This window comes from Embiotoca jacksoni, unplaced genomic scaffold (genome assembly GCF_022577435.1).
Source record: "Embiotoca jacksoni isolate LCO1_2020_lvr unplaced genomic scaffold, fEmbJac1.0.p SCAF_18, whole genome shotgun sequence".
Taxonomy (NCBI): Eukaryota; Metazoa; Chordata; class Actinopteri; family Embiotocidae; genus Embiotoca; species Embiotoca jacksoni.
Window position 1 is genome coordinate 2,485,230 of NW_027185318.1, and position 23,343 is coordinate 2,508,572.

At 43.4% G+C, this 23,343-nt stretch overlaps 2 protein-coding genes across 5 annotated transcripts; one reads left to right on the forward strand and one right to left on the reverse strand.

Annotated features, from left to right (window-relative positions):
• Positions 1 to 1,808: 1,808 nt before the first annotated feature.
• Positions 1,809 to 20,782, forward strand: chrm5a (cholinergic receptor, muscarinic 5a). 3 transcript variants are annotated; one of them, XM_069152032.1, is made up of 4 exons: positions 1,809 to 1,891; positions 2,065 to 2,324; positions 4,209 to 4,293; positions 18,323 to 20,782. In XM_069152032.1, exon 4 carries the CDS (start codon positions 18,408 to 18,410, stop codon positions 19,971 to 19,973), a length of 1,566 nt encoding a protein of 521 aa, XP_069008133.1. In that variant the 5' UTR covers positions 1,809 to 1,891; positions 2,065 to 2,324; positions 4,209 to 4,293; positions 18,323 to 18,407; the 3' UTR covers positions 19,974 to 20,782. The 3 variants fall into 3 exon arrangements, 2 of the variants coding, with proteins under 2 accessions (XP_069008133.1, XP_069008132.1); XR_011178372.1 differs by lacking the exons at positions 1,809 to 1,891; positions 18,323 to 20,782 and adding an exon at positions 4,855 to 5,030 and having other exon boundaries at positions 1,984 to 2,324; XM_069152031.1 differs by lacking the exons at positions 1,809 to 1,891; positions 2,065 to 2,324; positions 4,209 to 4,293 and adding an exon at positions 11,025 to 11,647.
• A 64-nt stretch (positions 20,783 to 20,846) lies between these two features.
• LOC138199815 (fibrinogen-like protein 1-like protein) lies at positions 20,847 to 23,195 on the reverse strand. Of its 2 annotated transcripts, none has more exons than XM_069152034.1 (3): positions 23,071 to 23,195; positions 22,805 to 22,956; positions 20,847 to 22,142 (listed from the first exon to the last, which is right to left on the reverse strand). In XM_069152034.1, exons 2-3 carry the CDS (start codon positions 22,944 to 22,946, stop codon positions 21,448 to 21,450), a joined length of 837 nt encoding a protein of 278 aa, XP_069008135.1. In that variant the 5' UTR covers positions 22,947 to 22,956; positions 23,071 to 23,195; the 3' UTR covers positions 20,847 to 21,447. The 2 variants fall into 2 exon arrangements, with proteins under 2 accessions (XP_069008135.1, XP_069008134.1); XM_069152033.1 differs by having other exon boundaries at positions 22,805 to 22,959; positions 23,071 to 23,194.
• Between the last annotated feature and the right edge of the window lie 148 nt (positions 23,196 to 23,343).

Sequence of the window (23,343 nt, forward strand, 5' to 3'; positions counted from 1 at the left end):
TTTTGACAAAACGTACTGTACGTGCATGTCCAACTCTGTGTCCCTTGGGTGCCATTAGAAAGGGCGACTAGGTTGGCCTCTATTCCCAGTCAGGCGCTAAGCTGCTGTAATTTGTGGCTTGAGAACAGTGAGCAGAGGCTGTCCCACCATGTGGCTGTGTAGGGGCCTCGCGGAGCCACGATAATGAGACAGGTTGCCTCATTAAAAGCCATGAAGCTTACACACAAAAGAACCTGACATCAAAAGCCTCCACGCTGCCTTCAGTGTGCCTCTGCGCACATGCTTTTAACCAAAGTACTAACAGCATAGTATTAAAGTCACACAAAAGACCTGTGCGCTACTGCACCCACTGTCATTTGCTGTTGTCTGGCACCTATAGGCAGCTGTGTGTTACGCTGGTGGAAATAATTAATCATTCTTTCATGTTGTTAAAAAATAAATAAAGAGAAAACTATAATTACTGTCCCGTGGTTGTGTGCCTCCGCCAAACCCCTTAATTTTCAGTTTGAATCCGAATCTGTCGAGACTTGTAAATGAAGAGAATTTGGGTCGATAGAGCTCGTTCTGATAAAACACAAAGTTGTTGCCATGACAGCAGACGACGCTTCAAATATAGATGTCGCTGCGAAAAGAAGCATCTTCACTCGAATGGCACAGAAGAGATGTGCAATCATTACAGCGTCAAGATGGAGACCCAAGATTGTGTTTGTAGTTAGAAAAATAGGATTTTCATTCATAAATAAACAATAATGGATCGTATTCTTCAAATGAAACATGTATTTTCCTTGTTATTACTAACTGGTTGACTTTTGGTTGGTGTGAAGTGGAAGGGGAAAGTTGAATGTTAGTATTTAGAGTATAAAAGCCTTCTCAGAGCACCGAGCATGTCTGCAGACTGTCTAGTTTTCTTCTTAGAAAGGAGGGAAATCATTTCATTGAAGGAGGTTCAGCGTTTCTTCCACACCACCAGCAAAAACAGGCAAGGTCAATCACGCCATTATCTCCACTGAAAGAGCCAGCGTTGAGCCGTGGCGGCTTACCTGCTGCATCGGGTGGATAAACAACACTGTTTAATTGTTTATCGAAAATAACCTGTTGCTGTAAGGCTGTTATTATGCTATCAACAAAGCGTGAGATTCTTTAGAAATGCTGGAAGGAGATACCAAATACACAATTTCAAAGAGGATTTTCTTTGTGTTTTTTTTTTTTTTTTCAGGCTCTTTGTTGTGCTCAAGGTTTCTACTTCTCTAATCCTGATGCAGTTAAGTATCGTGTTTTTCCTCGATAAAACCTCTTCCGATTGGGACTGTAATGTTTGAATAGCCTATTTTGCTGATCACTAATCACATTTTTCTTTGTATATTCTTGGATGGGAGTGCAGGTATAAAAACACATCTTTTGAAGAGCTTCTGCAAAAACGACCTTGAAAAAGCTCTTGTTTTTTTTTATTTATTTTTTTTATAAATATGAGACCTCTCCAACATCACGGCAGGATAACAAGATGGAAGAAGTCATTTTTAATACACGGTTGCTAAGGATGAAGTAAAAGCATGAAATGAATGTGGTGCTTTGGTGTGAGGGACTTTAAGATGCCTTTCTTTTACCCGTTACGGTACATTGCATGGATTCCACATCGTTTGAAACTCAAAGAAAAGATTCTCAGACTCTTGAGTGAGCCGTTGAAGAATTACTCTTCCTGTCCTTCCTCCTTAGGCAGTTTGCCATTGAGCTGAATGGAGTCACCGGGGAGGGGGGGGAGGGAGGGAGGGGGGGGGGGGATTGATGCTGTGCGACTGTGACAGGAAGCAGATGAGATGCGCTCCGACAGCGCCGCTCTGCCACTGCTGGACAGCAAAATGTCAGACATCATATGTACAGACACGAATGCGAGGTGAGGAGTCATGTCTGTGTTTTATGGTTTAATGGGTTTCAGAGTGTGTGTGTATACGTTTCTCCATTTGTTGACTGTCGACATGGACATTGAGTATGAAAACCATGATGCAGGATATTCGGGGGTTTCCAGGATGATGAAAATTTAGAGTCACTTTTCCTTCTACTTTTGAGGTGCGTAGTGTGGAGCGTCCAGACGTGGGTGAGCCGAGGTGAGCCTTTGTGGGTCCGTCACTAGAACAATTCAAAGCCTCTCGGAGATCCTCGGGCCATGAGGAGGGCAATGAGGTATGGATTAGGATAAGCAGACGCACTTTGCTCAGGCATGAAATGCTTTCCAAGGAATGTGCACAGAGATACGGAAGAGGGAGAAAGATACAGAACAAAAGTGACAGGAAGAAGAAGAAGAAGAAGACGACGACGAGGCGGAAAAAGTGAGTGAGTCACCACGCAGAACACAAAACTTATTCTCTTGTGCTCGTGGCGATGAGTCACGGCGGATTAATGTACAGTCCTTTTTTTGTGTGTGTGAAGTTTTTCATTTTGGTCGTATGATTTAAAGTATTTGTGCTAAAACTGGTCAGAAGTCCACCTTTGAAGGGATGTCACTGACTTTGCTGAGACTAATGTAGACTGTTTCTGTACCGCTCTACTTCTTTGTAAACTACAGTGATGGGAGGTCCGGCAGCAGCAGTAAAGTGATTTAGGTAATCGGCACAAGCGTGTTGGAGTAACCCACTGACTACCTCATCAGGTGCATCTACGTTGCTACGTTAGTTTTATCTAGCAGAGTTTGCACTGCACCTCATTGTGTGTGTTTATTTTTGACGTTGAATAAATAAATCCAAATTTCTGAGCACCTGTCACCGTCGGTAACGTGTCTCACATTGTCTCACCTAAACGTTCTCTATGTCCCATATTTGGCTTGTTGAGACCTGGCCCCCCTACGTGGACACTACGCCCCCAAAAATACATCTTTTTGATGCCTAATATCTAATTAATGACGGTTTATTTTCTGAAGGACCTCCAGAAAACTAATAAGACCTCTAGTGGCTCTCAGTGGTATTGCAGTTTTAAGCATTTCGCATTGACTTAATTTTTCAGACCCGGAAGCGACATCCACTTTTATATACCAGCTCTCGTAATGGCATTTGTCAATCTTCTTTTAGGTGTATTGCCGCCCCCTGTTGGTGGCCGTAATGCATTACCACCAAGTGAACGTTAAAACAACACATTTACAAATTAAAGTTGTTCTCCTCTTTGTATTTGTATAAAAAGGAGACCTTGGGAAGGATGTCTGTCCTTCTCCCACACTGCATGAATTAAACTGAGTCTTTAATTCTTAATTAGCAAGTCATGGACAGAAGAATGAAAAGAATTTCCTCTGATTGTAGAAAACAAGACTTTAGAGGTTGAAAAGATGAACTCGGCTATAATAAAATTATAAGGAGAGCTTTGGATCTAGCACCAAACATCAATTTGAATTATGCTTAAAGTCAATGTATGGCGACAACACAGCGAGCACTGGTAGACACTAAGGAAGACTGTCCAACGGAAAATATTTTACAATGAAATGCTCTCATTAAAATGATTTGGCCATCAGTCTGAAACAACTGGAACTTCCTGAAAGCTGTGCTCTCAGCAAAAAAGCTACGCTGGCACAAATCCCCTGCAGTAATGTGAAATTAAACTTTTTACAGAAATGCGTTTGCCGAGAACTTCCATTTTAAATGGTTTCATCTGGTGCACTTAAAGTCTGGCGCTCTAATGGATTACTTTATGGGATGTTTCCATAAGCAACAACACTGATGGATGAACTCTGGAGCAGAAGTGCACACCTGAAAACGATGTTGGGTGTGATGGAGATCACCAAGCGTGTCTTTTTTTTTTTTTTTTTTTTCTTTTTCTGTGTAGTCTGCCAACATTTCTACCAGCTTCATTTTACTGTGAATTCAACGTGTTTTCGTGCCTTCCGTTTAAAGCAAACAATAAACACGCTGATGGCTTGTGTCCAACACTTTTGTGCAGCTTCGGCTTCCTCGACTGTCGCAGTTTGGAATTTCTTTTAGATCAATTTTCCCTCCCTTTCTGCCGCCATGGCGACCGATGCGTGTGGAAAGTTTCCAGCATTTTGCACTAAATTTTGGACCGTTTATTTATTTAATTTTTTTTGTACATCATCCAGGTGCATAAAGTACAAACTTCTGCACTGAAAACAGTGAGTGTTAGTGCATCTAGTATTCTGGTATCAACAGCTCATGTCTCCTCATGAAGTTGAAATATTCTTCGCTGACTTTTAACCTTTACTCCTTTTTCAGGCATCAGAGAGAGGTCTGTTTGTCACGCACTTCCTGCCTGGATTTGACCTGACTCGTCGTTGTAAATGTCAGCGCCGGTGAGCAGGTGAGCGACGGCCCTCTGAGCCTCACTTTTTTATGACAGGATGGCGGCGTCAACGCGAGATTAATCGCAGGTTACCGGAGCTTCTCCACTCACACACTAACATCACCTCAAGTCTCCGTCACTCCTCGCGCATCAGTAGATCCTATCACAGTTTTCCTGTGAATGACAGTGTGAAAGCATCAGTGATTTCAAGTCTCTTTATTCTGAGCTAGGCCTGCTGGTCAATCTGAACTGGGTCAGGCTGTTTTTGGTAGCAAGATCTAATCGTATCTTTTAGGCCACATAAACAGGTTTTATCTGTTGGAGAGGAGAGACAGTTGTGTGAAAAGTTGAACAAAGGACTTTGATTTAGTAACAAGTGGTGGAAGTCGAAGTGCTTTAATGTGACTTCTTACTTCAGAGCTACGATGTGTTCATCTTTAAAGCAATAATTTATATCATTTTAAACAGTTACATTGCAACTTGGTTTTGAGGTATGATTAGTAGAAAACAAAAGAAGGAGATCATCACAGCAAAGTTCAGATCACGTTTCATCTGCCGCTCACCCTTCATTTCTTTCAGAGCATGATGAAGGTGATGGTGATGGTGATGAGGGCAGAAAAGCAACAGGGCACACATGGTGTGGAGGCTCCTGCTGAAACGTACAACATGCTTCATGCCAAAGTGTCCTTGGACAAGACGCGATTATCTCCCAGGTAGTTTTCTCCCCGAAGGTTAAACAAAAAGATCAATATGCCTCTTCATACATGCAGCACCAAGACTGGAAACAGGACCAATATCCAACTATTTGAGAGTGCGTATATTTATTTTTTGTATCCGACCAGTATTTATGCCGAGCTAAGCTTCACTGTTCGGCTGAAGGCTGCAGCTTCATGTTGAATGGCAGATGAGAGATTGTTATTGATTTTCTCATGTCCGTCCTGGCAAGGAAGCAAAAAGGAATAAAATGCCAAACGACTCCTTTAACAGATTCAAGTAGATAGAGTTCCTCCATTAAAGCAAAGGGAAGTTGTAATATTGTGAAGATCAAATCACAAAACAAGAAACAGAAAGAGACCCAGAGATAGATGAGATATAAAAAGACAGATCTTAACTGAAATGAAATAAAGCTAGAAACCTGACATTAGTCTGCATGCTGTTTATTGTTGTGTTGGTCTGGACATGTGATGTAGAGTATGAGAAGTTATAAGATACTTGTGAGTTATGATATGGAGGGTTGTGGTATTGTCATACTGCAGAGATCAATCGGAAGATATTGCATTCCAACAATAACAATAATAAACACCACAGCTGTGGTTGTGGTGTTGAAATAAGGAGCCGATGGGGAACAGGATGGAAAGATGCCGACACAGATTATTGTGATTATTCACATTTTGAATCCTGGTATGAATAACATCCCTTTTCTTCACCACTGAGCTCGTGATGACAAAACTTCCCCTCGCAGTAAAAAAAATTATCTCTCATAAACAACATTAACAGAAACTGTGGCTAGTGGCGCATAGATTTCTATTATTTTTACGCTTTCAGACATTACAGATTCAACCACCATAGCGAGATTCACTGAAACATACTGAACCTCCGGATACTGCATGTGAATTCAGCACATTAGATCAACGTACCGGGGATGAACGCAGAACTCAGCTCGCCCAGGTTGACAGGATTTGTAGTTTCGGCGTTACTGGGATGAAATGTGAGCGTAAAACTTTCTCTAAAGACTCATCAGATCCTGAGTATAAGCTTGAAAATGAAGATTGACCATATAAGTGCTCCTTTCTGGGCCGATTATCAACATGGTGGATGCAGTTCATCGCTGTTGGATGATGCGCCCTCTCTTTTTGAGAATTTCTCTCGTCTTTCCTCAGAGAGGCAGATGGAGGCGTTCAGCGGGTGGTCCTGAATTGCAGTAATTAAAAAGACACAGACAGCCCAGCAAGGCCAACCCGACATGAGAGAAGGGCACCGGCCAGGCAGACAGGCGGCGCCGGGGAGAGAGAGGATCACGTATTGAACACCCTTCATCACTTCTCTTTTCTGCCCTTTTATTTTCTCTCTGGGTCAGGCAGGTTTAGCCGTGTAGAAAAGGTGTTTAATAGTTTTTCTCTCGGTGGAAATTTGACGGCTGCTGCTGCTGCTGCTGCTGCGGCTACGACAATCCTGCGCTGCACCGGCCTTGCATATTTGAAGCCTTGATACCCTTTTTTGGCGACCAATAACTCAGATGGGGGCGGTGAGCGGACGAGCAGATAGGGAGGGAGTGTGGACATCTTGTACACGGTGTCCCCAGCAGTGTCTGTGTCAAGATACCCATGAGCGCATACACACATCACACACCTGCACAAACAAGGACAATGGCGAGTCAGTGAGCCAGAGGTGGGAAATAGGGTAAAAAAAAAGAAAAGAAAGAAAGTAAAAATCCAGCATATTTACATAAATATCCCACTGTGAGTGTGTGCATTGGTCTCGTGTGTCTAAACACGGAGAAATAAATTCATTCAATTTAGTGAAAACGATTTTTAAATGTCAAGACGTGTAAACGCTGAAAAGAAGTTGCCTACTTTGCACGTTACTCAGTACCTGCAAAGCTTTGCAAATGAATGAAGTGCCTCACGAAGAAAAGAAAGAGTCCAGGGAGTTGTACAGTGAGGTCAGAGTTGCTCCAAAAAAACAAAGTGTCATTTTTGCACTTCAGTTTTTGTATGAATTAAGTCATCTTGATATAAATAGGTAATAACTGAACTTTAGGGGTGCTAATGCGTAACCTTTAGACAGCTGTTTCCTCCTAGTTCTAGTCTTTACGCTAAGCTAAGCTATCTAGCTTCTTGCTTTAGTTTGGTATTGACAGACAGATATAAAAGTGTTATTGATCCTCCATTTTAATTCATGGCAACACAACAAATAAGTTGATTTTCTGAAATGTTGACTTGCCTCTCTGGAGACTCTATTCAGGTTTTATACCCCATCATGACTTTATTCCTGACAGATTTATTTTTGCCTATAAACCTACAACGACACTGTAATGTTTATGTCACATAAACATAAAACCGACAACCTCCACACCATTTCCAATAAACCTTTCCTTTCACAACAGGCACGCACACAAAGCGACACCAACACTCACACTTGGACAGGTTGGCTCGGGTCAAGGTCATTGTTGTTGACGCAGGCGTGTCTGGAGAGTCGGTGTTGGATGTCCTTAAAGGAGTAGAAACCACAGTTCCACCAGAACAGCTCAATCACAGTTGCCTTCCATCTAATCTGTCGAGGCAGCATTAAAGCTGCGTTGTACGGAGGCAGAGCTCATGAGCCGTTTATCAGATATGGACACTTCTAAAGTGGATAAGCATAATGCATTCATAGCTTTAATCAACTTCTAGTCTTAAAAATCCAACCGTCATCAAAAGGTCTCAAACCAGAAAAAGGATAACCCCCGGGAGTCTTATCGTGAATCCACTGAAACAGTACGAGGTGTTGACAAATGGTTAAGTCAGAAAGGAGTTGTTGCTTTGGGGGCTGGAGGGAGACCGAAGAAGACGGATAGATAAACATTTGTTGCACATCAAAGCCCGGCAGAGAGAAGGACATCAGAGGAGTCGATTATTTCAGCCGCTGTGGAGAGACGCATGCCGAGGGATCAGCGAGATTAAAGTGAGCTTCTGATCGTTCCAGGTCGTTCTGCTGGATGTTTTTTTCCTTTTATAGTGACGAAGGCTAATCTTTGATTTGGCTAATGACAACGCAACAACAGCGACAGGAGCAGTATTCCACTAAATGAGGCTCATTTACCGCTGGTTCAGTTCAGGAACAGCCCTCGACTCCAAACACAAAGACTTCCACTTCGAGCATGGAAAAAAATAAAGATGGAAAGATATTAGAATTGCACCATGCATGATCTTTTTTTTTTTTTTTTTTTTTTTTTGCCAGCGTATGGGTGCACAATTGGGTCAGGAGATAAGCAAGCCCCCGTGGACAGATGCAATCCATCTCTGATTGTTTTGATGCCCCCCCCGCCCCTTCTCTCCCAGGCACACACGGATCAGACAGTGACCTGAGGAGGAGGAAGAGGAGGAAGAGGAGGAGGGCTGAATGATAGTGGGCTTCATTGCTTTCTGGACATCTGCTATCATTAGGACCCTTTTAAATATATGATTTTGCTGGATGGGTTGAGACGGATCAAAATAAAATAAAAAAAAACCATCTGGCTCAGTGATGTTCACTGGAAAACCGTTATATTTAGATTTTAGTATTAAAGGTCGCATACTGCATTTGAGTTATTGATCTAATTTAAATTGCATATAGGATTAAGCATGTCATTATTTTGATTAGACTTGTGTGATTTAATCAATCAGGTGTGTTGCACAGAAAATGATCAATATGAATCTTGTAGGGCGGTAGCACACGCGTGTGTGTGTGTGTGTGTGTGTGTGTGGACACCTGCACCTTTCTGTGTGTGTGTGCATGTTCATAAATACAATAGCTACACTGTAAACTTTGTGCAGGTCAGCGATTCGGCGGTAATGATGAGCCAGGTGTCTGTCCTTTGGCCAGCTGCCTGGAAATGGCATTAGATTAGACTGTCAGGCCTGGAGGAAGGTCGGGGGAGGGAGGGCGGGGCGGGGGGGGGGGGGGGGGGGGGGGGGGTACACGGTGCTGTCTGGAACAGACGTGTTGGGATTTTCATGAGAAGCATCAATCATACCACCGACATGCAGCTCCGAGATGCATTTATACCAAATATCAATATGACCGTTATGTGCTAACCAGCCTCTGCTGCTCCGCAGGATAAAGTTCAGCTCTTTATTCTGTGAGGTCGCCTCATCACGTTGGATCATATCATCAGTTTATGGCTTCGTTATTTACTTTTACAACGTATTTTAACGTCGGTTTTATTTATTGGCTCCATATTTGATCTCTGCGTTATTATTTATTTTACAAAAGTCCTATCAAACTACTTTTACTGACCCAGTTGTTCCCAAACTTTTTGACTTGTAACCCTGCAGAGTGCAGCAGCTGATCTGTAAGGTGTGTGTGTGGGGAGGGGGGGGGGAGGCACTCTGGCTGGGAACCACTTTTTTACACTTTATATGCTGTCGTCGGCAAAATAACAGCATTACTGCAAATCTCTTAGCAAAATTAATTTGATTACTGACTACGACATCAGCAGCCAAATTTCTCCTCTGACCTTCTGAATATGAGCCGGTGCCACAAATGACTGTAAATGAGGGAAAACACCTACAGTGTACTGTACAGGTATTTTATTAGTGTATTTCTCTGGTGATTTGATGGGAGTTTATGGGGCAGATCAGCAACCATCATCTGGATTAAGGACAGCCGCCTAATGCCAGACAAATCACACGCACGCACACACACACACACACACACACACACACACACACACACACACACACACACACACACACAAGGGTCCCAGTGAAAAATAAAAAAACATCTGTCACTTCAGTAGTCTGCTTATCTGGCCCGGCCATGTCGCTTCTTTCCCCTGTGAGCACAAAAGCAGCCGCGGTGTTTCATGTTCTGCAGATGAGTTTGGTGATAGCCTTCGCTGCTTCAGCCTCACCGGCGTTCAAACACAGAGACAGCCGGCGGTGGTGATAACCACGGTAACCGTCCCCTCTACACAGACAAAAGACATGCCGCCGGAGGTAATTAATGGGTGTGTGAGACACATACGACCACACAAAAACAGGATTTGATTCGCCTCCTGTGACTAAACAACCCTCCTCACCGCCACTCCCTCACACACTCCCTCACACACTCCCTCACACACTCCTCACACACTCCCTCACACACTCCCTCACACACTCCTCACACACTCCCTCACACACTCCCTCACACACTCCCTCACACACTCCTCACACACTCCCTCACACACTCCCTCACACACTCCTCACACACTCCCTCACACACTCCCTCACACACTCCCTCACACACTCCTCACACACTCCTCACACACTCCCTCACACACTCACTCACACACTCCTCACACACTTCCTCACACACTCCTCACACACTCCCTCACACACTCCCTCACACACTCCTCACACACTCCCTCACACACTCACTCACACACTCCCTCACACACTCCCTCACACACTCCCTCACACACTCCTCACACACTCCTCACACACTCCCTCACACACTCCTCACACACTCCCTCACACACTCCTCACACACTCCCTCACACACTCCCTCACACACTCCCTCACACACTCCTCACACACTCCTCACACACTCCCTCACACACTCCCTCACACACTCCTCACACACTCCTCACACACTCCCTCACACACTCCCTCACACACTCCTCACACACTTCCTCACACACTCCTCACACACTCCCTCACACACTCACTCACACACTCCCTCACACACTCCCTCACACACTCCCTCACACACTCCTCACACACTCCCTCACACACTCCCTCACACACTCCTCACACACTCCCTCACACACTCCTCACACACTCCCTCACACACTCCCTCACACACTCCCTCACACACTCCTCACACACTCCCTCACACACTCCTCACACACTCCCTCACACACTCCCTCACACACTTTCACTCCTCCCCCCCACCGTCCAAAACCGACCCTTCTTGTAGCCACCTCCTCCCTCCCCTCCCTCCCTCCCTGCCTCTCACACTCTGTGGTCTAAGCTGCATGCTCACTGTCCCGAAACATGATGAACCATTCAGCCCTATGGGAATTTCTCCTCCCAGCTTGCTAGCGTCAGCTACATCTGTGTCTCAGCAGCAGCAGCAGCAGCAGCAGCAGCGTGGCAGGCAGATTAACTTGGCTCAGGCTGCCTCTCCGTGACATTCGGTTTCAACTTGACTGAGAGGCGGCACAGTTCTTCTCGCTCAGCTCACACGGGGAGGAAAAAGTTCTCTACTGTCCTCTTTCTTTAGCTCCCGAGAAGATTCTTCATTAATTCATGAATGACTGAGGACGGATGCCCTGCAACTTGAGGATACTTTTCTCTTGTGGACACGCTGAGGCTGTATTGGATGCAGGGAGCGTGATGCTGCACCGTGCGCCTCCTGAGCAGTGATGACCGAAGCCTTCTGGAGTCCACCCTCCTCCTGCTCTTCGTCCTCGTTCTCCTCTGCCTCTGTGCTCACACTTGAACCTCTCTGGCATGCGAGGGTCAAGTCAGCAGGATTTCTCATCCACCACCATCCTCCCTCCGACTGTGTTGTGATCCTGTTCCTCAGTGCCACACTTGACCTGAAGGCTTCACAGGCAAAACAAAGGGATTAACGATGAACTTTGCTCTCACCAGGAGATGCAGTCTTCCCTTAAACAGAAGACCGTGAGATTTGATGAAAGTCAACTGTGAGTATATTCATCTTGGTTGTTCCCCCCCCCCCTTTATGTCAGCAGCTTGTTTCAGAGTCTTCAGAGACTCATGACTGATTGAATGTGCACTTTTTGATTAATGCACAAAGGCATGACCTGGATTTAAGAGGAAATAGCGTCATGTGTGCCCAAGTGCATGTCTGAGAGGTCTCAGCATGTATTTTTAATGTAGCCTTTTACATTAATGAATGCAACAGAGGATGTGCTCTGCAGAAGATGTGAGCGCATCTGTTCTTCTGGAAGAATTACTGTATAGAAAAGTGCCACACCAGACTGCATATATATCTATTTAGCCACATATTATTCCTAAATTGTAGCTACCAGTTATTTATTATTGATTACCGTGCAGAAATATGTATTTTCATAGGTTGTAAGTCAGTAAACAACCTCTTCACGTAGTTGTTTATTTTCCCCTTCACTCTCTTTCTTTAATCTCTCATATTTATGTGAACTCTCAATCTACCAGTAGTCAGTATCATATTTCTGTCACACTGTCTCCTCTTCAATGTCCTTTTTTTTTTTTTTTTTTTAACTTTCCCTTAATAGATCTGATAATAGTATGCAAAATATTTTTTAAAAGAAATGGTATTTTAATTTCTTCTGCGTGGTTGTGAAATGTTAAATTCATTTTTCTTTAGATGCATTTTTAAAAAAATCTTCTCTCCCATAAAAAAACAAATCGATATCTCAAAAAGCTAAAGCCGTGGCTCTCACCTCCCTTTTCCCCTCTTCTCTCTGATTAACTGGAAATGACAAAACAGTGAATGATTACGCAGCGAAGCGTGATTTTAACGAGTCCGTCTAGTCCCCACAGATCTTGTGAGGTGTTGGAACAAATGTAGAAAGGTGCTGGTGCTTTTGGAAAAAAATCCTTGAAGTTAAAGCTGCCACAAAAACAGCAGCTCGGTGGATTTGTTAAAAAGCATGACCAGAATGTGTTGTAGTTTCTCACAAGACAATATTAGTAGTATTATCTGTTGATCTGGGAGTTGCCAAGCTGGAATTTACCATTCAAATTAAAAAAATAAAATAAAAAATAAAAACTCAGCCCATCATCCATGTGTTTGTGTGTAATCTTATGAATGTTCCCTCGAAGCTTCCAAAGCCTTTTGTTTATCAGCTCAGAGGAAATTAGCCAAGTTGGGAACGAACATCAGACAAACCGGAGGTGCAAATGAAGGCAGACAGACTCGGCCAGATGATTATCCTGAAGATGGGGCATTAATGAAATGTTGTAGTCACTCATAAAACACGACTCCTCCGGGTGTTCACTGTTATCATTTTATTCCCTTCAGCAGCTGCCGAAACCACCGTGGTGTCCTTAAGTAGATCGTAATATTCAGCTAATGGTCACATTTATCGTCGCAGAGATGTGATTGACTTGTTTTAAATTTAGAGTGGAGTAAATGTTTGGCACCAAGTCAACAAAATGTAGAGTTACACATTACTAAATATTCGCTCTTACTCTTTTATTTTCATCGTCATCATCCTAACGTAGGTCTCTTTGATCAGCCAGCGTTTTGCATTTTTAACCTCCAACACTTAAAACATTGATGAATATTTCAGATTGCATGTTTAGGAGCGGCTCTTCAAGCGAGCATTTATAATCTTCTTTCTTTGTACTTCAATGCCCGACAAACAGAATGAGTCAAGCGATATCTAAGGTCCTTGTCCAGAAAGGTTTTTAACCTCGGGTCAGCGGGCCGACTGCAGGACGCACCGACCGTTGTGCCAAAGGAGCTCACGGTTGATTTGCACATCATACATCCTCAGACGGAGACACATATGGTGTCCTTTGCCTCCTTCGCTTTGACTCGCGTCTCTGTTGCTTTCTCCTTTCTCCTCTTCTGATGGTCGCTCTCATCTTCTCTCCCTTTCGTTCACAAATGCCACAAACGCACACACACACACACACACACACACACACACACACACACACACGCTATTGGCTTTCTTGTGTTTTTTTTGCTGGGTAAAGCAGATGTGTTGCAAGTAAAAGCGTGTAAAGAAAGGTTACATGTGACTGGAAGCTGGCCTGGCAGTGGCCAGCGTATACAGCAAAGGAGCGCTGGTGGCCGGCTGCCAGAGGACCTGCGGGAAGCCAGCCTTCATCATGGCCGCCTCTGCACTCGGCATGGAGGCTCAGGGCAGATTTGTGCTACCTGTTCTCACACAGAAACTCGAGCACTGTTAATCACTGGATCAGTGACCATTACTTATGCATACTGAGCGAACGCGATATTTCCCCATCAGGGTCGGATCCTCTGAAATGCATAGGTAATAAGGGGAGACTTTTGGCAAGAGCAACAGCAAGGTATCCTTTGCACTGTTTGACACTGATTCATTGCAGCGACTGCAATGAAAATTATACATTTCATATACGGGAAAAAACAAACACGCACACATCGTGCTTGAAATCCTGCAGCAGTATCTTTGCTCTTCAAACCCCCACCCTTTTTTTCCCCAGACGGTGTCACGAAGCTCTTCCCCATCATGCGTCACATTTAATACCAAACCACATTTACAAAAGTCCAAAAACAGGCCACAACAGACTGTATTCACTATTTATAGGGATGCGGACTCCATGTTTACCCTCCTGAGCTCAGAGTGTACCATTAAAACGCTTCCTGCTTCGATTTAGAAGCTATTAGCAGGCTTGACTTGTTCTACCTCTTGAGGTCAAGAGGTACTCGTGCGTGTGTGTGTGTGTGTGTGTGTGTGTGTGTGTGTGTGTGTGTGTGTGTGTGTGTGTGTGTGTGTGTGTGTGTGTGTGTGTATAAAAGCATAGAACACAACAGTCATCAGTGAGTCAGGAATATCCTCATCTCTCAAACGCTGTACCTGTCATTATCAATTAATTCTTTTTACAGCATTGAACATATTCACTGCTGGTTCACTCGCATCCACTTTTTTAAAATTCTGAACAGAAAAAACAACATGGTTTATATTCTTAAATTTGTCGTAGAAAACTTGGCCTAAATAGAAGCCGAGTCCACGATGAGAACTTAGCAGGGTAGCGCTTTGAGCTAAATGCTAACGTCAGCGAAGTGAAAGTTCATCATCTTAATTTAATGATTGCTGATTAACGGTAAACACACTGAAGAATAAAGACTCATTCCTAAAATGTTTTATTTCACTACTGCTAAGAAGAAAATTCACAAAACAGCAACTTAAAGCAATAACACATTTGCTTTAAAAAAAAAAATCTATCAAACCATCTAAAAACAATGTGAAATGGTTCTCTTGATGCTGTGCTCAGCTTTAGTGAGTTGTAGTTCACTGTTCACTAATTGTCAAATCCATAAACGTTCTTATTTTTAAATATTGTTATGTATTTTCTAAAGTAAAGCTCTAATAACCCAGTGTACATTAACCAGGTGACGGGAGACAACTAGGTGAAGACTATTAGCAGAGAAGAGCTAGATATTTCCTTTGCTCTTTTTTTGTTGTTGTTGGAGATCAAAACAGCTAAAAGAGTGAATATTATAACACAAACATGACTCCAGATTAAAGCCAGTGTTACTCAATAATTGCAGCTTGATAACAAGTTCACAGTTTCAACGCAAGGTGATTGTATCTGAATGCTACAATCCTGTTTCCCAAAAAGTTGGGATGTAAATCAAATGGAAATGTAAAAGAAAACATCGAATGTTGAAACTGGGACATTTTATTGTTTCATGAAAAATATCTGCTCATTTTGAATTTGATATCAACGACACGTCTCAAAAAAATGATTCATTTCTTCTGACCTCAAGTAACCAAATAAATCTGCTTTAGGTTTAAGTCAGCGTGCTCCCTGTTCACAAATCCACATCTTGATATTTACTTACGATGTTTACCCTGTCCACTGCCTTGTTTTTTTTTATAATATGATAAATAATAATCGCAATAGTTGTTGAAGTTTAAGACTTTAAGATAAATGTCCTCCTTATCGTGGCGCTGCAGGAAAGTGTCCATCAAGGAATCTCAGTATGAAGGAATCGGTCTCGGTGAGATGTTTCCGTCCAGTGTGGACCGACTGCCATCGTGTCATTAAAATCTCTTTACAATGGTGACAGATATGGAAAATTCACACCATCCCTGTTTTAACAAAAGTATGTTGACTTTACATGATCATTCTCTGTTCTCTCCAGTGGATGAAGAAGCTCTCGATGCAATTACAGTAAAAAAAAAAAGAAAACTTTACAAATTTGGAAATGGCAGAAGAAAAGAGACTCTGCGGACTCAAGGCTCTTCTTTATTTAAGTGATGCGATATGAAATGCTATTTTAATATACCAAGATGAGGGACAATCTGAGTCCCGCAGGATTAGGCAGTTTGGGAAGAAAAAAATGGGTCTTAAAGTCGTAAACATGACGACTGAGACACGTCATCAGCATGTAAGAGAGGCAGAGTTATGCCAAGTAACCTAGAGCTCTCTGTTCAGCACCTCGGAGAAGATTTAGCCAACTTCCTGGACTTAAACTACATTTTCTGAAGCTGTGCGGTCCTGCTTTCCTCCACATTTGTTCTACTGCAGTGTTGTGATCAGAGCTTTCCTCCACTTCTGGTCTCTGATATCTCTGCCTACATGTGTGTCGGTGCTCTGGCCAACAGCCTGCAGGTTCAGGTATTACCCGCATGGAGGATTTTCTCTGTGGAGGTGATCTAAGTCTCCCGGAGGGGATTTATGCCACTGCTGTACTGGTCGTTATCAACGGTTAACGTTATCAGTAAATGTGAACGCTGAATTTGAGAGTTTTTAAGGTCACACACGGGACTCAGATGCTGGGCCGTTATACAACAATTCGCTAATAGTAAGCAGAGCAAGTGGCGTAGCTGAAAATTCCAACGTCACGGTGCCAAGTTGGCTGAAATATTTCCTGAGGGAGAGGAGTGTCCGTCCTGGAAAGATGGAGGATGGGAGTGAGAGCTTACTCATAGTGTGACAGCGTGGATCAGTGCAGCACAACTAGAGGCTTCTGCCTTACAGGCTCGACTGATTGAATGGGTACAAATTAGAGCTTTGTGAAATGGACAAAAACAATATCCATTTATTTTTTTTATTTTTTTAACAAATACCTCAATATCAATATTGCAGAGGCTGACTTTGGTGCTTTACAGTCACGCAGCTTTAAAAACCAGAAAAAGACAGCATTTAAGTCATATCACAATATTACAATATTCAAAATCTATGACAATATCTTGTTTCATATCACAATTATCGACCTAACGTTGATACATTGACCAGCCTTTGTACAAACCGGCATCATTTGCTTATGGAAATATCTTCTAATCCAGGCGATTTAATGCTGCTTCAACACATTTAATAAAAACCTTCAAGGCAAAATCAAGAGCACATGCTACCGTCATGTGTTTGTAGGTCATGAAAAGCGAGGCTTGGAGCAGTGACCGTCTCCTGTGGGCCTGTTTTAACGAGTCCAGGCTGGCACGGATGGTCGCTCGCTCACTATTGATTGTAGTGACCAGAACTGGTGAACGAAAAGTGCCTTCAGACCACCGAACTGACCTGAGAGTGAGCTTGTGAGTGAGAGTGTTACTGCAGGCTATCGTATGTAAAGAGGGCCCTCTACTGGTTCAGAGGCTGAGGGTGGAGAATCATGTCTGCTACTTCCACCACTGCATGGATGTGAAATCCGCAATGCTCCATGATGGATCCTCTGCTCAGTATTCCTGGACTGGTTTGTTTACGTGTTAGCGGGGAAAACCAAACTCAAGGCTGAAACTGGCCTCACAGAAAATGTTTTCTGCTTGTCTGATTTTTTTTTTAATGCCAACTTAAAAAAATAAAAAAAATAAAACCCTGCAGAAACGGCAAAACATGGCTGACAAATTAGCTGCTGAGTTTCAAATATAGGAAAACATTTGGATGTTTCAGCAACTTCATTCCCAGGACTGCCTCTTATCATTTTTTTTTTTTTTTTTTTTTTACACTTTCAACAATTTTATGGCTGAATGTGCAGCAGTGGCTCCCTGAGAGTTGATTTTCACTAAAAGAAGGCTGGTTGGTTTTCTTCCTACAGTATTTCTTTATGTACAATTTGAGGGAAACTATCTGTTTACATTCATGAGGATGTTCGAGTGATCAAAAGAACAGCGAACGATGTGCTAAAGTCGTGTCGCTGTACAAACATACTTTACATACCCCCCCGCACCCAACCTTTTTAATTTAGGTCACAAACTATAATTATTTGCATCACTTTTCCCTGCATATTATCACAGATACCGTGTTACCATCTTAGCAGACTATCAATAGTTTGTGGACTGTTCATTAAACAGCCCAGATGTAGAGTAATACATTAAATCGTGTTATGACCCGGATTTTTGAAATGGTCCACAGATGTTTGCAGGGATTGCCTAAAGTGCTCCATATGGGTATGCAGTTACATGTCAATAGATGGAGATAACAAATACAAAACTGCCAAGTTTTGTATTTGAGTATAGTACTTTTCAGCTACTATATAATGCATATGTTTTAAATTTAGTTATAAGTAATAAATTCTATAAAGAGGAAATGTAAATAAACATGAATATCATTATCTTTATTATTGAAGTGAAACCAAGTGCGATGATTTAGTGCTCAAAACTGCTGAATTGATGCCATCTTGTGGCAGCGATAAAGATTTACATCTCCTTTCTTTTCCTTTCCAGGAGATCTTCCTGGAAAGGAAAAATCCAAACACACCTGTGATGGTTAGACGCCAATAAGCACACAAAGACCAGGGAAGGAGGAAACATGGCGAACTCCACAGTAAACACCAGCACGATGGATATCCAGCTGGTCACTCACAGTCTCTGGGAGGTGATCACCATCGCGACTGTGTCAGCTATTGTCAGCCTTATCACCATTGTGGGAAATGTTCTCGTAATGCTCTCCTTTAAGGTCAACAGCCAACTGAAGACGGTGAACAATTACTACCTGCTGAGCCTTGCAGCTGCTGACCTCATCATAGGCGTTTTCTCCATGAATCTGTACACCTCTTATATATTGATGGGCTACTGGGCCTTAGGGAACCTGGCCTGTGACCTGTGGTTGGCCGTGGACTACGTTGCGAGTAACGCCTCCGTCATGAACCTGCTGGTGATCAGCTTTGACCGATATTTTTCCATCACCAGGCCTCTGACCTACAGGGCGAAACGGACTCCCAAACGAGCTGGGATCATGATAGGTTTAGCCTGGCTGGTGTCCCTCGTTCTGTGGGCCCCACCTATTCTCTGCTGGCAGTACTTTGTTGGAAAAAGGACCGTCTCCGAGAGGCAGTGCCAGATCCAGTTTTTCTCTGAGCCCGTAATAACCTTCGGGACGGCGATCGCAGCTTTTTACATCCCCGTGTCGGTCATGACCATCCTCTACTGTCGGATCTACAAGGAGACAGAAAAGAGGACAAAAGATCTGGCGGAGCTTCAGGGGATTAACTATTCTACAGAATCTGGGGTGACACAGCCTCAGAAGACCATCATCAGATCTTGTTTTAGCTGTAAACTGAGGTCGACTTCCCATAACAGGAACCAGGCCTCCTGGTCATCCTCCAGCAGGAGCAACGCTGCCAAATCAGCTGCCGCCACCAATGACGAGTGGTCCAAAGCCGGGCAGCTGACCACCTTCAACAGCTACGCCTCCTCGGAGGACGAGGACAGGCCCGTGTCTCCGGGAGGCTTCCAGGCCTCCTTCAGGAACCAGGCCTGTGAGGCCAGCAAGAGCGGAGTGGGCAGCGAGAGCGAGCAGCTCAGCAGCTACGACGAGGACAGTTTCTTCCAGACGCCACCTAAAAGCAACTCTCAGAAGAGCAGCAAGTGTGTGTCCTATAAGTTTAAACCTGTGGCCAAAGAGGCTCACGGGGAGCACCAAAGCAAAAATGGAGACGCCAAAATGGCGTCGTCAACCTTCTCCTCGGCCGAGTCCATGAGCGTCCCGTCCACGTCCTCGACGTCTAAGCCCATCGACGCTACGCTGAAGAACCAGATCACCAAGAGGAAGAGGATGGTGCTGATCAAGGAAAAGAAGGCGGCTCAGACTCTCAGCGCCATCTTGCTGGCCTTCATCCTGACATGGACGCCGTATAACATCATGGTGCTGATCTCCACCTTCTGTTCGGACTGCATCCCCCTCTCCCTCTGGCACCTGGGCTACTGGCTGTGCTACGTCAACAGCACCGTCAATCCCATGTGCTACGCCCTTTGTAACAAGACTTTTCAAAAGACCTTTCGCATGCTCTTACTCTGCCAGTGGAAAAAGAAAAGGATCGAGGAGAAGCTGTACTGGTACGGACAAAACCCCGTGGTCACCTCCAAGCTCACATGAACTCTTTTTATCAAAATGGTGTACGACAACGGCTGTAAATCATGTTTGTACCAATATTATTGGCTTTACCGACTTGAATTCGACATATTAGGTGATATCAAAAGTAAAAAAAAAATATGATATGAAGAGGCCTGTACATCTTATAGTGTTGCTCTTTAATCAGTAGGTCTGCTATAGTTTATGTTAATTGCTTCTAAAACTCTGGAAACTGAAGAACTTCTTACACCGTGTATATAGGTTCTAAAATACGAAGAAATACAAGTGTTTTCCCCTCAAATTAATAGTCATAATGGTACTCGGCGGTATCTGTATCAAAGTTGCACACTTTGGATATCTGCAGGCTGTCGGGAAATTCAAATCGGATCATTTACATTGTATGTTGGTTAAAAAACGCCCTCAAACTAATGCTCTTACACCCAAAATGTCATGACACACGCACATCTGCTAAATTCTCTACGTATTGTGTTTGTCCCGACGATGCACATTTTAAAAAACTGCTATTTTTTTTTTTAAAGGGCTAATACGTGTTGTACTGATGTCAGACTCTGCACGCTAAGTCAAGATTGTAACTTGAAGATAATCTAAGCCTTTTCACATGTGCCATTGTGCTTCGTCAGATGAATAGATGTAGATTGCGCTTCGTGCGTTTTGACAGTGTATTGTGCATTTTTTTTTTGTCCTGCAATATGTATGTATCATAGTAATGATACATAGATTAAATGTCGAGCATTATTAAATCACCTGAATTAAACACTAGTGTCAACAGTTTCAAAGACGAACCCGGTAATCCGTTTATTCTGACTACATTATTAACTTGCGAACAATGTCAGTGTTTACATGGAAGCGGTGTGATGGATTTAACAGAACACGCTGTTTATGAAAATCTCTTTATTACTCTTCATCCTCAGGATATTTTCTTTTTCTTTGAGCTTTGAAATACAATGTTTGTTTTCTCTGAATTACTGTCACTTAAATCAAAATATCATCATATCCTCAGTGTGTTTCTGGCAAACTTGTAATGTACTGTTGGGAAATAAAATGCTGTTTGTTTGTGAGGTGTTCCTTTGAATGGATGATGACATGCAAAGGTTTGTTTGGTATTATGTGTCATAAGCTATAATGTCATGAAACACTTTTTTTTTTTTTTTTTGGTAACTGTGATGAACCAGCTGTCTGCACTTGCAATATGATGAGTGAAAAAAAAGATGCTTCGCTTCAAGTATATTTGCTGTACGATGGGAAAAAAAAACCAGCTCGATAAAACTGTACTGCATTTTTATACTGTTTCAAGTTTGTGATAATTTTTGGTTTCTTCTGAGTATTTTGTGATTATGTCCATATTTCTGAATAAAATGTGGTAAATTGAATGTCTACCATAGCAGCTTTTACAAATTACATCCCCCTCCCCCTCCCCTGCGATGTCAGTGTCCTGTCTGATGGACAGATTATCTTAAAGAACCTGGGAATAATGTCCTTATAGCTCGTCCTTCCTGCAGTCTCCACTGTGAATCAGTTTCACTGTGTCTGAAGGTCTCACCATCATCCATGCGTACTTGCAAAGCCGCTCCTTGTTGCAGTCCTTTTGCCAGTAGATTACATTCCTGCGGTTCAGATTGGCACCAGCGCAGGCGTCGTACCACCAACCTCCTCCTGGCACCCCTTGAAACTCCAGTTTGGCACAATTTTGGAAGTAGTTGTCATTGTCTCTGTCTTTGGTGGTGAATCTCTGGTTGTCATGCAGGTAGTTCTCCGTGTCCAGGGTCAGGGCGTCTACGGCGGAGCCCTGGAACAAGCCCAGTCTCAGCCTGTAGGCGGACGACTCGTCCTCCACCAGGAACGGATCGTACTCCCCCATCTTGGTGACAGCATCTCGGTCCACAAGTTTGACTCCGAGTTTATAGCGCGCAGGGCCGCGGGTGAGCTGATGAAGGTATTCATTCCCGAGCCAGTGATCCCCAGTGACGGCTCCGAAGCCCTCCTTGTACTCGGCCCAGGTGCGATCAAAATTCACACTGCTGTTGACAGTGATGTGCTGCACCACGGTCCAGCCTCCCTCCTGCATGGCACAATGGGCCACGATGGGGGAGTCACCTGGTTGGATCAGATATATCCCGTCTCTGGCCTGGCCTGAAGCGGCCATCAGCATGTCATAGCAGTCTCTGGGCAGCACTTTAGGGCAGATGAACATATCAGCCATAACTGAACTTGTAAAAGGTAATTACACTGATTGTTTTGGCATGTCTTTGTGCTCGGCTAAGTTGACAGCAAGCAGTAGATTCATATTTAATGAACTAGAACGGTATCAATTTTCTAAGCAAACTTGCAAAATGCAGAATGTCAAACTATTTTTCTAAAAACACTTTGTACAATTCAGCAATATCTAACTTTAGCACCTCCTTGTGGTAGTGTATGTAACTACACTGTGGCGTGTTGCATTGATGGCATCAGCAAAACAGCCCTGTTTCTCAGTGTCTCCCAGAAAAACATGGTAAAACCTCAATGAACTACTGAACCTTTGCAACTGTTTCTCTGACAAAGTGTCTCACTCAGATTTACAAATCACTCAACACTTATCTTTAATGAGTCACTGAGCAATTTGTTTTCCACAGATTGGAATTTGACCCGCACCCACACGAACAATCCACACAGATAAACTGTGATGAAGCAATTAAAAGCAATCAAGTGGCTGTCGCCCACAAAATACATTCTGTATGTTTGGAAAATGATCATCAAGTTATGTGCAGTTTACTTCTTAAGAACTGTAAAGTTCGTTACTGAAACACAGCAAAAAGAAAAGTAAAACTGAAAGTGAAAGTCCACACAACAAATACCTCTCATTCCACGGTTCAGGACCAAGTTGTGCTCATCCAGAGGAAGGAGCTTCAGGTTTTCAGCTTGGAGATGCTCCACGTCAAATCCAGTCACACTCAGCAGCAGCAGAGCCGCCGCCAGCAGCCGGCATCCCAACTTCATCCTTTACTTTCTTCTGCGGTCAAACCAACAATGTTTAGTTCATGACACAAGTGGATTAAGTGAACTTAATTAACTACAAAAAAAAAACAAGACTGCTGAGCAAATATAAAATCATTATACTTACACGGTGTAGAAAACGGTTGTTCTCTGAAGCTGAATCTTCTCCCGGTGGGTTCTACCAGTCTGACCGAATTAAAAGCGACAGAGCGCAAACAAGACTCTTCGAGTTCACTGAAATGCAGGTTCTTTCACACAGCTTCCACGACCCACTTACTGCTGGACTTCAGCCTCAGGTTCACACATCACGATGACAGACACCAACCCTCCACTTATCTGTGTCAAGTGAGATAAACCCACATAAACCCAAAGCTCTGCTTAAATCACTTCAACAGGGAAT

What these genes read in the sequence shown, in the direction of transcription:
- LOC138199815 (XM_069152034.1), bottom strand. Translation starts at nt 22,946, where the DNA reads ATGAAGTTGGGATGCCGGCTGCTGGCGGCGGCTCTGCTGCTGCTGAGT. An exon ending in CCTGAACCGTGGAATGAGAG is followed by an intron (nt 22,143 to 22,804) that starts GTATTTGTTGTG and finishes TCTGCCCTAAAG; the next exon opens with TGCTGCCCAGAGACTGCTAT.
- chrm5a (XM_069152032.1), top strand. Translation starts at nt 18,408, where the DNA reads ATGGCGAACTCCACAGTAAACACCAGCACGATGGATATCCAGCTGGTC.